This window comes from Amblyomma mixtum, chromosome 9 (assembly GCF_055824585.1).
Source record: "Amblyomma mixtum isolate Tamu chromosome 9, ASM5582458v1, whole genome shotgun sequence".
NCBI lineage: Eukaryota > Metazoa > Arthropoda > Arachnida > Ixodida > Ixodidae > Amblyomma > Amblyomma mixtum.
In genome coordinates this window covers 114,159,108-114,174,625 of record NC_143020.1, presented here as the reverse complement: position 1 = coordinate 114,174,625, position 15,518 = coordinate 114,159,108, and the positions used below count along the sequence as shown (strand labels likewise).

The 15,518-nt window shown below is 44.9% G+C and overlaps 1 protein-coding gene across 1 annotated transcript in view; it reads right to left on the bottom strand.

Annotated features, from left to right (window-relative positions):
- The window catches only part of cn (Kynurenine 3-monooxygenase cn), a 53,143-nt gene extending 40,485 nt beyond the window's left edge, over positions 1 to 12,658 (bottom strand). The window contains exon 1 of the mRNA XM_089561514.1: positions 12,348 to 12,658. Within this exon, the coding sequence (XP_089417640.1) occupies positions 12,348 to 12,392 (45 nt within the window). The 5' untranslated portion in view covers positions 12,393 to 12,658. The remainder of the gene's footprint in view (positions 1 to 12,347) is intronic.
- Between the last annotated feature and the right edge of the window lie 2,860 nt (positions 12,659 to 15,518).

Below are 15,518 nucleotides of genomic sequence, written 5' to 3'. Positions count from 1 at the left end.
AGTTTTCTTACACGTCGATAAGACAGAAATACGGATACATGTCAAATATGAGGTCTATTTAAGGAGTGATTAATATAGATGATTAGCCCTTTTTTTTTTCTGCAAAATCAGCGCTTAAAACGTATTAGATAGATAGATCTTTATTTAGACAACAAGGACTCGGATACAGGGGCAAAAGGCAGATGCACCCTGCCTGACGGGGCCCAAGCACCCGACACAATGCTCAGAACAAGCGGCAAAAGAAGCAAGAGCTTCATACACTCTCATTACAAAAAACAACACATAATTATACAAAGTAAAAGTAGGAGGAAGGTGCATACTTTTGCAATGACATAATTAAAGTAAATATTTACAAGGCAAATCACAACAAGAAAAACACGAGAATTCAAAGAGCTGACGGAAAAACAGGGACATCAAGAATTTTAATCATTCGGGCGAGAAAGGAGGTAAGCTTTAGCATTTCTATTGAATGACTTTTGGGAAACAGATTTCTGAATAATTTCTATGACCTGTGTATGTTTATTTAGAAGACTGGGAATTAAATATGAAAGCATTTCGGTTCCATAGTTAGTCCTTACGAATGGTACTCTGTAACTGACGTGCCTTAATTTATAAGGCGCGTCACTACTAGAGTTTAATTGAACATATTTAGTGGGATGATGTTTGAAATCGTTAAACACATAAGAAAGCAGTTTCAACTCAAATAATTCATTGACTTTTAGAATAGAATGCTTAGAGAAGTACAAACCTGTATGATCATTGTATGCAAGGTTTTCGACATATCGTATTGCTTTTTTCTGTAATGTTATCAGCCTCGTGAGGTTAGTTTTCGTTGTAGATCCCCAAACAAGTAAACAATAATGAAGATGTGATTGAATTAGGGTATAATATAACTGCCACTTCAGCCATTTCGGAACAAGGTCTCGAAGTTTATATAATACACATAATGACCTTGATATGCTGGCATGAATCTTATTAATACGCAGGGTCCAACTCAAGTGTTCTTCAAAGATTATGCCTAAAAATTTGTAGGAAGAAACCCGCTCAATTACGCTATTTTTGAATGTAAGATTAATTTCACTGTTATCAGGCTTGTTACGTGCCTTAAATACAATAAGCTTTGTTTTATTAACATTTAACTCTAGTTTATTTATATTCAACCATAAAGACAATTCTTGTAACCATGCATTTGCCTCAGCCTGAATATTACTAAGATGCATGCCAGAAAAAAATACACTGGTATCATCTGCATATAAAATTATTGTGGGAGTTCGAGGGATGGCTATTATATCGTTGATATAAAGAATGAAAAATACTGGACCCAAAATAGACCCTTGTGGGACACCGTATATTAATTGACCAGGTTGTGATTGATGACCATTCAAACATGTATACTGAACGCGACCGGAAAGATAAGTACGGATCAGATTTAAGGCAACTCCTCGAATGCCATAAAACGGTAGCTTATAAAATAAAATATCATGTTTAACTGAATCAAATGCCTTCCTGAAATCTAAAAAAAGTCCAACTGTAAATTGTTTGTCATCCATATTAGAAAATATTTTTTCCTTTATACTAAGCAATGCCATTTCTGTTGACTTCTTCTCACGAAATCCGAACTGTTCGTTAACAAAAATTTGTCTGTCATCAAAGAACTTACACAGTCTGATTTTGATCAAATATTCCAGCAGTTTAGAAAACAAAGGGAGTACAGATATAGGTCTGTAGTTGTTTATATTGTCATAAGGGCCACCTTTGTGTAAAACAACCACTCTGGCAATTTTCATACCATCTGGAAAAATACCTTGAACTAACGCGTTGTTACATATATGCTGCAAGGGCAAGCTAATTAGATCGGCAACAGCAATAATAGGCTCGGCCTTAATTTCATCTGCGCCTGCCGCAGTGGATTTGTCTAGGCTTCTAAGAAATGTGAATACTTCATGTTCGCTGCAAGGATTCAAGAATATGGAACTACCAATTGGAGAGGCAATATACTGAGCAATTTCATGATTTCTATCCTGCTTCTGAGATGATTCGCCAGAGGATAGGAAATGAGCATTAAACTTGTCTGCCAAAGCAGCGCCACTGTATTCAACACCATTGAATGTTAATGTGCTGGGAATATGGGTTGTTGCCCTTCCCATGAGGTCGCTCAAACAATCCCATATTTTCTTAGGGCAATTGGAGACTGCTGAAAATTTATTCTGATAATACTGTTTCTTAGCTTTTTTAATATCAGAGCCTAACTTATTTCTAAGTTTTTTGTATTCCTTAAGTATGACTGGATCTTTTGATTGGATGAATTTGTCAAAAAGCCTGTCACGGGTTTGAATTCGTCGATATAACTCTCTCGTAACCCACGGCTTTCGAGACTTTTTGTGAGTTTTTCCCACTGTCAAAGGAAATGCGGTATCATATTTGCTTTTTACTAACTGAAGAAAGATATTGTACGCTATACTAAGATTTAACTCATTGTAAACTTCGCTCCAGGCAGCGCTTTCCATCATGGATCTAAACCTAGCTAAGTTTTCTTGATTGAAACTGCGATATACTATCTGGGGAGTTGGTACTTGCTTCCTTTTTTTTATCGCACGAGGAAAAAAACAGAATATAGGCAGATGGTCGCTCAAATCAAATGTGAGCACACCTGATAGCACTCTTGATAACTCATGATTTGTAACACATAAATCTAATAATGAGTCCCTCTCTAAGGTTATTCTTGTTGGTGACTGAATAACATTTGTGCAGAGAAATGCATCAATGGCTTCACAAAAAAGACGTCGCGGGGAGCTGTTTGTCAAAAGATCAATGTTAAAGTCTCCAACCAAAACAACAGGGATATTTACGATACAAGCATATTCAAGAAGATCACGCACAAACTTGATAAATTCGGCACTTTCACTAGATGGGGGCCGATAAATGCAAGCGATCAGTGTTCCATGACATTTTATAGCAACCGATTCGTAGTGGGTATCGACAAGAGAAAAATCTGATAAAACTTCATAGTCAAGGTTTTCTTTAACATACAATGCGGCGCCACCGCCTCTACGGTTTTCTCTGAACACGCCTTCAAACTTGTAGCCACGAAAGAAGATAACATCATTTTGATTTGTGAACCATGTTTCGGTGTACGCTAGTATATCAAATCTGTGATTCAGGGAATCCAAAGCTGATTGCATTTCAAAGTGCTTATTTTGAACGTGATGTCTCTCAAGCTACGAAAATGCCGAATAAAACTTCTGAACTTCTAAAATTTCATCGTTATACGTGTCCCGACATGGGTTTGCTGATATGCACCAAACCGGAACAATTGTCAAGAAAGCTAGGGTTACTGTGTTAATATAATGAGTGAACTTTACTCATTTCTGCCTGACTAAGACAATAAGAGTGCACGCAAATGTTTACACTTATACAACAAACCAACAGAAAAATTCAAAACTGTTCAATCGCCTGCCAATGCGGCATTACCAAAGATTTTATTAAAAAACTGCAGATGAAGAGCGAGAAAGAAGAGGCGAATGATGAAGTCTGCCGGAAGAACTAATTCTTGGCCGATCGCCCTGAGTTGGCATGTGCCATTGTACGAAACTAACAACAACAACAACAACATGCAGTAGAGAAGCGCATACAAGTGGTTTTAGAGACCGGCCAGCAGAGGAAACGGTGACTCGAATCGCGACGAGCAGATAGATCACTGAGCTTATCGCAGGACGAAAGCCAAGGAACGACTAAAGAACATTTGGGTTACTTTTTAAGGTTATAAAAGGTTAAACAAGGGCAAACGTGCTAGATCACCTAAGTTGCATTTAGTTTCACCAGGTAAATCGGGGGCAATTTTTTGGTCTGGCGCGTCGACCTGTGTTAGTTGAGGGGGAGAGGAGAAACATCGTTATTAATCGCTGGGATCGGTTAATGACCTTCTAGTTGAAATCAAGAGGAAGAAATGGGCTTGGGCAGGGCATGTAATGCGAAGGCAAGATAACCGTTGTTCCTTAAGGGTAACGGAGTGGATTCTGAGAGAAGGCAAACGTAGCAGGATGCGGCAGAAAGTTAGGTGGGCGGATGAGATTAATAAGTTTGCGGGGATACGGTGGCGGCAACTGGCAAAGGACAGGGTTAGTTGGAGAGACATAGGAGAGACCTTTGCCCTGCAGTGGGCGCAGTCAGGCTGATGATGATGATGATGATCTTCGGCTCTAATGGAGATAGCTGAAAACTTTTTTTCCGTGCGGTGACGAGTGATGGAACACCGAATATTCGTGCGCATTTCCTAACATAAGCAAATGTAATTTCACGGTACCTTTAACAAAGCTGATTTGTTTTACACCAGATGGCGTCGCGGAGAGGAGGGACACTTGCTTGGGCGGTGTCGCGCACATACATTGAGGCGGGTCCAAGGCCGGCCAGCCTTGGCGACGTTCGGAGAAATCACACAAAATGGCTCCACTCTAAGGGACAATCATTACCTCCACCCCAGCATTATCGAAATTCGCCTCGAGGTGATAACCAAATGCTTAAATTTAAGCCGCCGGCGTGTCCTTGCTTTCGTCCACTCGTCATATAAGGCCGGCAATTGCTGGCAGTCGAAGGCTGCTCCCAAGAGCAATTTGTAATGACGACTATGTCGCTGCGTTCGTTATCTCCGCTCTATTGATTTCGCACGAACGGCACCCGGAAGAAACCGAAACAGAGTATTTCTGCTGCTACCATGATTTCGGACAGATGGCGCTTACACCTGAGCTAGAAGGATTGAAAATTGGTCAAACGTAAAGTGAACATAATTTATATGCGAAGAAAAATGGCGAATTTGTAGATACTACCGTTAATATTGACAGATTGGTTGAAATGCCGATCATGGTGGCATCTGCCAACAGCTCGTTTCAAAGAACACACACACGCGCGCGCGCTGCGCGCGCACACACACACACACACACACACACACACACACACACACACACACACACACACACACACACACACACACACACACACACAAACACACACACTCACACACACACACACACACACACGCGCGCGCGCGCGCGCGCGTACGTGTGTGTGTGTAGTAACATGTACGTACGTACGTACGTACACACACACACACATACATACATACATACATACATACATACATACATACATACATACATACGTACGTACGTACGTACGTACGTACGTACATACATACATACATACATACATACATACATACATACATACATACATACATACATACATACATACATGCATACATACATGCATACATAACCGCAAAAAATCAAAAGAATGTAGCTCAGAACACCGAAAATAGCTTAGAACGGAAAAGAACCACGATGGGATTAAAAGTACAAAATAAAAAGTTAAAAATAAACGAAACAGTCCCTTCAGTTCACTCGGCAAGACGGCGCTCGTCATCACCCCGATACAAAGTGAATGGCACAAGATCTATTTTTCAAAGGCATCACAGAACGATTAAAGTGCACTAATATATACACCGGAGCACGACACTGGACGATGGTAACGACTATGTAAACAACGGCCCTTTCAACTTCACCCCTGTCTCTGCGATGAATCTAGGTTTTTAATCTTAACAGCGAATGAATTTCGCATGAAAACACGGACGCGTTCAGCGTCACGTTCCCAGAAGTTAGTAGAAGTTAGCAGGCTGTGGCGCCACAAATACTTGCTTTTATTTACATGTTCTAGGTAGTGCTGGGCTCTGACAGCCGCAAGTGGCGTGACAGTCGGCTCACGTGTGCATTTCGGACCAATCCCAGAGCAGGATTTCTATATACGGGCCCTATGGGAAATTTTGTAACTGACATGAATGAACAGGAATGCGTACAATGCGCTCTCTAAGGCATTTTGTGTTAAACCCAAGAAAATTACACAATAGAAAAGTGCACAATCAGATATATGTAGGAACTCAAGTTACGAGGCTACTTCACTCACCCTTCCCTCTTCTGAATTTGTAGACATAGCCAAACCGAATGTCTCGGCGTTCCTTGAAAAGTTTCTGTAGTTGTATCACTGGCTTAGCAACGCTATTCACAATTTGCGTTCGTTTACCTTCATATACGCCCTATAGAACAGTCCTTTAATTGCGCACTTTTTTTGCCTTTACGTTTGTCCCTTTTCCCTAGGGAATTAATGCCCTCGTTTTTCGTGAAGTAAATGTTTTTCAGGACATTTTTAAGGCGAAAGCCTTTAATGGTTCATACTGTCGTCCGTTAGCAGAGGGTGTCACACGTTTGGCAGCGTTTAACTCGTGTGAACTCAGGAACTAAAAAAGATAGGAGAAAAAGAATGGTTGCTTCAGATAGAGGAGGAAGAAAATGAACCTAGAAGCCAAGTTTGATGACTGTAGAGTAATTAGTTCATTAATTATAGGCAAAATGTCGAAATTGAGTCGAAATAGCGCGGACGTCCATATAGCAACGGGAACGGTGTGACGTCACATCCACCGGAAGTCGTCACGGCGTAGTGAAAATTGTCCCAGAACGGTCGGAAAAGCGTCGGATTTGTAATTAGATGAAAAAAATGTGTAATTAAGCGTAATTAACACTTAAGATCTCCGAAAGATGTGTAATTTGGGTATCGATATAGCCACGGCGACGGTGTGACGTCACCTCCACCGGAAGTCGTCACGGCATATAGTGTCCTCGGCTTTCGCCTCTCAACACTTTAGTCCCCAAAGTGTCCTCGCATTTCTTTTTTTTATTTTTACGGGGAGGTATGTACAAAGGACTGTACCCCGCTGTTAGGAACCCAACGACGTGATGCTTGAAGGCAGCTCCCGCGGCCACTCACCCAGTGTCATCGTCATCAAGAGCACTAATAGTCATTTCACCGTCCAGTAATTGAGTAGCCGCATACGTAACACTAGTTAACAATATACCTGTATATCACCTCCCAAACCACCACCTATACAATAATCTCGCTCGACATCTTTTTGGGTCTTCGACAGTAAACAAATGACGTAGTGCAGTAAGTGAACAAATCGATTCCTTCAATACTGCGGACAGAAGGCACGTATCAGTGTTGTCGAGTTCGGAGCTCTCACTTGAAGGTATCTTCACGTACGCGTAGAGAACGACACACCTTCCTGCCGGACGGGTTCCTGAAACCCATTACAGTCTGAGGGGCTATCGTTTTTCAGTGGTAAATGAAGAGGACTGCAACGGCTGTGACCCTGAAGCACACACGTGTCCATTAAATGTGGCAAGGCGCATCGCTTGAAGCATCGTCTAATCTCCAGCGGATGCTGCGGCTATATATAGTTACGACCTGATCGACCCTCTCCGGACCTTTTTGTTTATATATTTTTTTATTTCAAGCATCCACATTGCCCGGAGGGCATTATTGTGGCGTGTGGTATGACAGAAAAACTGTCAAGTGATCAATGACTTGAGCGCCGACATAAAAAAATAAGAAACGCATTACTATAAAACGAGACAAAAGTAACGACTTTGCAACAAAGATGTACGTAAGTATATAAAGAAAAAAGTGATTATAAGCAGCCTCATCTCTGTGTATCCGCGGATAAATGAGAAAAAAAGAGGAACAGAGCTTTTAACAAGGACAACGGTCGCGAAAAAAACAGCGAAAACTGAAATGTCATGAATACAAGTATAGTTTGTTTGGTTTATGGGGGTTTAATATCCCAAAGCGACTCAGGCTATGAGGGACGGCGTATCCTGAAATTTCGACCACCCGGGGCTCTTTAGCGTGCAGTGAGAGACGCCGTAGTGGAGGGCTCCGGAAATTTCGACCACCTGGGGTGCACGTTAAAGAACCCCAGGTGGTCGAAATTTCAGGAGCCCTCCACTACGGCGTCTCATAGCCTTAGTCGCTTTGGGACGTTAAACCCCAATAAACCAAAACCGAACCAAACCAAGCAGTGTACTTCGGTACCCTTTCCGCGAGCAAAGTCGTAATTTAGGTGTTCGTTTTTTTTTTTACTAATTATGGAAAACGGCGTCATCATTGCGCCTGTATTTATATATGAAAAAAATTACCACCGAGTTGAAAATTACCCAATGTCCATGTTTATGTTTAAATGAACTCTGAAAAGCTTTTTTTTTTTTTTACAGCAATAGAAGACGCAACGTCTTTTTTTCCACTTATCTTTTCTGAAATGCCTATCCTTGAATATCTCCAGGAAACTAACCATTTCAGCACCAACTCCGAACATTTTCGGCAATATCATGAAAGACGATCAAGAGAGTCGCCGTCGACAAAATGTGCTTTCTCAAAAATAACGTTCACACATGATTATTCGAAAAAATCTGCAAAGTTTCACTCTCGCGTTTCTTTACGCATGAGCTAATCAGTGTATAGGCCGCAAAGGGTTCTATAAAAAGCGTTGCACTGAATGTCACGCATATTTGCTAAAACCTCTGGAGGGTTCCGCATAGCCTCTCCGCACTAACATGCAATTTTCTCATCTGTGCTCAAAAAGCTCACCAAACCATTGCAAAAAGAGAAATCCCGCTTTGGAGTCGTACTAATCATCGTATTATTGCGATAGCATTATAAAGCCCATTGCACCAAAATGTGTCGTCGGTAATGAAATTCGCTCATTGGCGGTTGGGAAGTGACGCCAACAGATCGTAGTGACGTCACTTCCGGTAAAGGCACCAACAGGTTCTAATGCTATCGCAGTGTGAACAGATTTCATAATCAGGTGCCCCTATGGCATTTTTTAGACATTCTCGCTCTTTCAACCACTGGGGTCATCCTGGGTATTAAAGGTGCACTAAAGAGGAATCTGAAATTGTCTTTTTACCGCGGGAAGTCGATCTACATGTTCCAAGAATTGAAACTTCGGGTTATTGTCCTGTGCGGCAGATTTTGCCTAATTTAAATCGGATTAAAAGTCCCGGCTCCCGCCTTATTTTGAACCTCCCGCAGACGGTAGGAGGAGTAAACTAAAGCGTGTAGTGCCTTTCAGGCAGTCGCGTGGCGGCTTCGCTTTCGCTTTTTTTTTTTGTTTTTCTTTAGGTTTCCGTGAATAAATAGATCCAGTAAGAGGCTACATAGTCGCAAATTAGGCCCACGGAAATCAAAATACGCGTGGACTCTTTGCTTTCGCCGATCGCTACGTATCACTCCGCCATATCAGGCACCACTCCGGGATGCCTGAAAGGTTCGTTGACTCCTTCTACCGTCTGGGGCGAGTTCAAAAAAAAAAAAAAAGAAAGGCTGGAGCCGGGACGTTTAATCCGATTTAACTTATGGAAACAGGGCGCACAGGACAATAATTCGAAGTTTCTAAGAATGCTCGAAACATGTAGATCGAGTTCCCGCGGTAAAAAGACGGGTACAGATTCCTCTTTAGTGCACCTTTAAGAGCAGAACAGGCCTCTCGACGTCTTTACAAAGGGTGTACTGGATCTTATCTCGGTCTATAATTTTGTAACAAGGTACCCATGTGGGCTAGTTGGTGTACATCAGACCTAACTTCACCAGCGAAAGAACGAGACACCAGGAGAAGAAGAACACAGGACAACGCTGGTATTTTGGTATTTTGTTTTCCTTTCTACCGCAGACTTGTTTACACCTACGACTCCACGTTTGATGTCTCGGTCGCTCAGCACCAGAAGACCGGACGTAGAATAGGGAATGGCGCTATCTCAGAGGTACCGGATACCGCACGAATGTATTCAAAGCGAGTTTACCGGTTTCAAGCCTTGTTGTATAGGTAAGTCCGTCGGCAACAAAAACTAAAAACGAAATAACTTTTGCTATGCGATGTAAAACCTGTACACGTAGCACTCTCTGAGCATCGCGTGTGCTGGTTTTTCACGGCGTTGGCTAATGGACTCGGATGTTCTCTATCGACGCACTTAAGCACTTGCATTTTCTCTTTTCCATCTACTAGAAGCACGGTTCAGCGCCAGCGCGCCGCGGACACAAATGGCGAACTATATACAAAATCCAGCTTTACTGTAGTGTCGCTCTGCTGGTAATTTTTTCCTGCACGACAACCGCCATCGCGCAGCTGCGGATTTTACACATATAAGCGCTAGAATCATTTTCCTGGATGTTCAAGCTTGAACGCTGGTACAGAGTTATGTGCTCTCGTCGCCGTTAGAATTATAACTAGCTTAGCGAATATATATTTTTTTTCTGTCAAGCCATCAGCATTTCACTCCGCAAAAAACAGTCAGTGCTCACAGATGTTGTTCAACCTTGCAAAGCTATATATTCTCTCTATCCCGCTCGCTGTTTCTTTGATCTTTACTTTTAAAACAAGGTTAAACGAATGAAGAAGTGGCCGTTACCACGAAACGATTACAAAGACTCTTTCTGTTTTCTGTGCTTCATCTGAATTAAAGAATTTTTAAGTTCTCACTACAGCCGCCGCGGTGGCTCAGCGGTTATGGTGCTCGGCTGCTGACCCAAAAGACGCGGGTTCGATCCCGGCCGCGGCGGCTAGAATTTCTTTGGAGGAGAAATTTTAGAGGCCCGTGTACTGTGCGATGTCAGTGCACGTTAAAGAACCCCAGGTGGTCAAAATTGCCGGAGCCCTCCACTACGGCGTCTCTCATAGCCTGAGTCGCTTTGGGACGTTAAACCCCATAAACTAAACCAAACCAAGTTCTCACTACAGTTCGACTGCGAGAGGTGACTACGGTCTATGAAGACTAAAATCTTAGATGAATGAAGATTTTGCTCTGAGGAAAGGACGAACCCGTGAAAAGAGGTGATAAGAGATGAAGTTATATCTCATGTTTGAAAAAAGAAGCAGACGATGCGATGTCCCGTGCTTTTCTTCGTCCCACGACCTTTTGTTGTGCTTCTTTAAAACTGCGACGACACTGCGCAGATAGCAAGGACAATGGAGACAAGACCACAGGCAAGCAGCCGTCTCTGTTCTGCGCTGTGTTGTCACAATGAAGTGCCAACTGTCCCATCAGCTCACTCCAGTTACTTTCAAGAATAAACCAGCACGAATTCTCTTCATGTTCTCCGCGTCGCTTCAGTTTCTTGCCTTTGTTTGTCACCACATTTCAAACAATTAATTCCGAAGAAGGGTATGTACTACATGGGCGTCCGGAAGGGAGGCAAGGGGGGGGGGGGGGCGGTCACCCCCCCGCCCTGGTATTACGGATATTATTTATGCACTAGTTCCTTTCTGGTGCTAACCTACCGCCGCCCCCCTACCCGGACATCGGGTGCCGTCCCCCCCCCCCTCCCCCCCCCCCCCCCCCCCCCCCCCCTGGAAAAAGTTCTGCGGACGCCCTTGGGTATGTACAATGTAAAAGGGAACAAAGTGTGAGCATTCTTTTATCGATTACTTCTCAATTGTGCGTGACGAGCAGTTTTTTTTTCTGTTTTTAACTAGTTTTCCTCTTCGTGTACGATATCCAAATATCATTCTCAAGTTTAGTGAAGAACCAACTAGAAAATTCGCAGTTCTGTCATATTGCTAGCGACTGTAGAAAGGATGCGACAGGAAACGCGAAAAATTCAACACGTCTGCCGAGTCGCGAAGTGGACATTCTACGGTGGAGACCCAAATGGAACCACATCTGACAAACGGATACTCGATCCTGGACGAGACCTGATCGCTCGAGCCATCCGGATATCTACAGCAAAAATGGGGCCTGGATTGATGATAGGATTCAACCCCCTGGGGTCCTCCCTCCAACCTTAGTTTGCAGATTTTAATAATTTTTGAAAAGGTTTGCAGATTTTGCAAACGTTTTTGTATTCAATTTGAAAGAGAAATAAATAAAACAGATAAAAAAATTTCTCTCTCGATTATGAGCACACCAGTGCCAAAAAGTTTCTGCACAGATGAACACGGTTGTTCGGTCCCAGCGAATCCTCTGAGCACTCCGCGATATGCGATGCGGAAAATCAGCTAGCGGAAGGATCCTTACGGCGTCCGAACCGGCGAGTTTCCGGCATGACCAAAGTTAAACTTGATAACTCGGATTGTTGACGAATCGTAAACATGACGGAAACCAACCTCCCTTCTCCGCTTCACCGGAGTATGCAATAGTGAGCTTACATCCCAAGGACCGGTTCCTTGCAAGAAAAGACAAGTTTTCACGTGAGATGTCCTAAACTGACCAGGGAGGGTTTGCGCAGTTCTCCGCATAAAACACGCGGGCATTGGAACAACAACAGTCATGCTATTGAGCTCAAACTACAGTAACTGCAATCGCGAAACTTACGAGGATGAAAACCAGCGAAGGTTTCGTCTTTGAAGCGATAACGACACACCAACTAGCCAGGAGCCGCAGTTAAACAGACAAGTGAAACGCCGCGCATAGAACGACTAACTTTCTGGACAAGATCTGGGCGCCAGGAGCAGAAGAAGCACTACGCACCAGTCCTCCACCGACCACGGCCAACGTATCCTCAGTGGCTGCCATGACGTAGACGTTGAAGCAGCGGTCCCTTCTTCTGGCGGCGTACGCTGCAGCTCGTCGGGTGAGGTAGCAGCGGCGAGCGTGGTCAGGACGGCCTTATCCGCCAGTCGCTGTGCCGGGTCTGGCTTCGCGCGCCGCCGGGGAATGCTGCCGCCGCTGCTGCCGGGAGAGTGAAGCGTGTCGAGCGAGTGGGACGCACGCACTGGTTGTAAAATGGCTTGCGCGCGCGCTCTGGTCTCATCGGACGGCAGCACATAGACAGCTGTTGCAGACGGACTGATTAGGCCCGGAGGGCGGGGGAGAGAGAAGGGTGCTGAAAGCCGCTTTTATTGCCTCACCACCTCCTGCTCACTTATGGGTGAGGGATGACGGCAGGCGAGGTTGTTTCCAGTCGTTCCGCCAGATTGCGGAGGCGCGATAAGGGGGAAGCGAGAGGACAGGTAATGCGAGCTAAATGGTGGTGTGAAAGGAGTCTGGTGCAAGCTTGGGGAGTTAAACTGAAGAAGTGCTGGTGGTGGCCCCTATGAAGAAAGCATGGCGTTCCTTTCAGCTCGCACCATTAAACAGACCCAGGTGGCCTAAATCAATCCGGAGCCCTCCACTGAAGACGCTGTTGACGCATGCGCAGCTGCGGCGACAGTGCAGCAGATAGACACCAGGAGGCAGACGGAAGGGTTCGCCTAAGTTAGTTTAGGTACAGTCTTTGTCAAAAGTATACAACCCAAGGGGTCTGCTTCTGAGCCGTGCAGCGCGGCTCCTCTAGCATACGCAGGCACCCTAATCTCAAGAAGGCGGGAAGAACTTAAGTCCTCAACCATACCAAGCTTAGGACCGTCAAATGTGCTTTACAGCCTTGCTACACAGCTTGGAAGCAAACTCCTTGACCTCTATATTTTTGACAAAGACTGTATGTCTCCGTGTTTTCCCTTCGGTTTGTCACATGCTTGGCGCCGTGGTCTTTCTTTGTTCCGGCGTCAGGTCACACGCGGTGCGCTGACAACAGAAGTTAAAAAGCATTTCATGCTTAAAAACGGTCACGGTCCAAGCCACGGCTTTTTGACACGGAATTGCTAACAAAATGATTCGGGCCGTCTTGCAAGATTGCTGGCACACCTGTTGAAAATACGGGCGGTGTCACGAAATCAGGGGCCGAATGCCAAACGCGGTCTGTTACATTGGCCATCGTCGTAGCCACTGAACTTGGTATGAACTTCAAAAAAAAAAAATCGCCAGTTAATATAACCCATGCTCTGCCCTCAACGGTGAAAACAAGAAAATAAATGAATGAAAACACAAATTAGTACTTGAAAAAAAAAACAGTCAGAATCCCCCTCCCAAAGAAACGGACTCAACCGAATCTTTTTCTGTGACTTTCGTTCTGATGCCCTTCTTATCGGCTACACCCTTTATCCAGAAGTCTGCAAGTTTTCTGGAGGATTACCTTACCTGCGAATAGTTACTCACAGAAAGAAAAACATCAGCGCCAATGAAATTTTACATTTAACGTTTTAACGTGTTTTTTTCTGCAGTCTAGCGTGTGCTGCACGTGTTTAAAATTAGGAACATATAGTATAGAAGATCTTGGAACTCGAAGCGTTGGCCGTCTCCTTCAACTCTATCGTGACAGCCCGGTGTATACGCGATAGCCAACATGTCGGACAATCGCGCCCCGTATACCATTACGAGCGAACAGCTTCGTGAAGCCAGCCCCTGTTTCGCAGACACTATAGTATAGCTGAATACTTGGGTGTCAGCACAGTATAAGAAATCCCTAGCTCGTTAATTCAGTTGCTGCACTTTCATCACATATGTAGAGCAAATCGACAATTACATGCGGAGAGGAGATCAGAAGAAAAAGTGGTAGCAAGGGTTTTACCGCAGTTAAACCGAGTAGACTTGCGAAACCGCGTTCAGTCTTCGCCTCTTCTTTTTGGTATCTTCATCTGCATGCAACCGCGTTTCTCACTCATCATCTTCACGCCCTCTCTTCACTCGGCGGCAGCTGGCGCGATGTCCTCCTCCCACTGCATGGCTGCAGCTGGCGCGACGCTCGAGCATCCTCCCATCGGCAGCAGCTTGCGCGACGATCCTCCGAACTTTCCCGAGTTTCCTCCCGTTGGCTGCAGCTTGCGCAACGCGCCTCCGAACTTTCCCGAGCTTCCTCCCATTGGCTGCCGCTTGCGCGACGCTCCTCCGAACTTTTCCGAGCTTCCTCCCATTGGCTGCAGCTTGCGCGATGCTCCTCCGAACTTTCCCGAGCTTCCTCCCATTGGCTGCAGCTTGCGCAACGCTCCTCCGAACTTTTCCGAGCTTCCTCCCATTGGCTGCAGCTTGCGCGATGCTCCTCCGAACTTTCCCGAGCTTCCTCCCATTGGCTGCAGCTTGCGCAACGCTCCTCCGAACTTTTCCGAGCTTCCTCCCATTGGCTGCAGCTTGCGCAACGCTCCTCCGAACTTTCCCGACCTTCCTCCCATTGGCTGCAGCTTGCGCAACGCTCCTCCGAACTTTCCCGAGCTTCCTCCCATTGGCTGCAGCTTGCGCGATGCTCCTCCGAACTGTCCCGAGCTTCCTCCCATTGGCTGCAGCTTGCGCAACGCTCCTCCGAACTTTTCCGAGCTTCCTCCCATTGGCTGCAGCTTGCGCGACGTTCCTCCGAACTAACCGGAGCTTACCCGTGTTACTCAGACAAGATACTTGCTCGTGGTTGGTACGTCTGGAGATGTGCCCTCGTACTAAAAAAGCTGAGCGTTTTGTAGCTTGACTAGCCTCGCAACAGGTAAGCAGAATAGCAAATCAGCCAGCCCATAAATAATAACCATCCGTATCACCTCAACCTCACTGCGGTGGTTTAGTGTCTTTGGCGTTCGGCTGCATAGCATTAAGGTCGTGGGACTGAACCTTACCGCGGCGCCCATATTTCGATTAAGGAGAAATGCCAAAAGGCCCGTACGTGTGCTGTGCGATGCAGCTCTCGTTAAAGAATCGCAGGCGGTCGAAACAACTTGTGCCGCTTCGGGCCGTTAAACCTGGCATACCACATACCACTACCAATGCCTTGAAGGCATGTCATCATGCAGAAGAGTAAAAAGAAATGGGGGGACACAGGATGAAAAACAGTAAAGAAAAGAA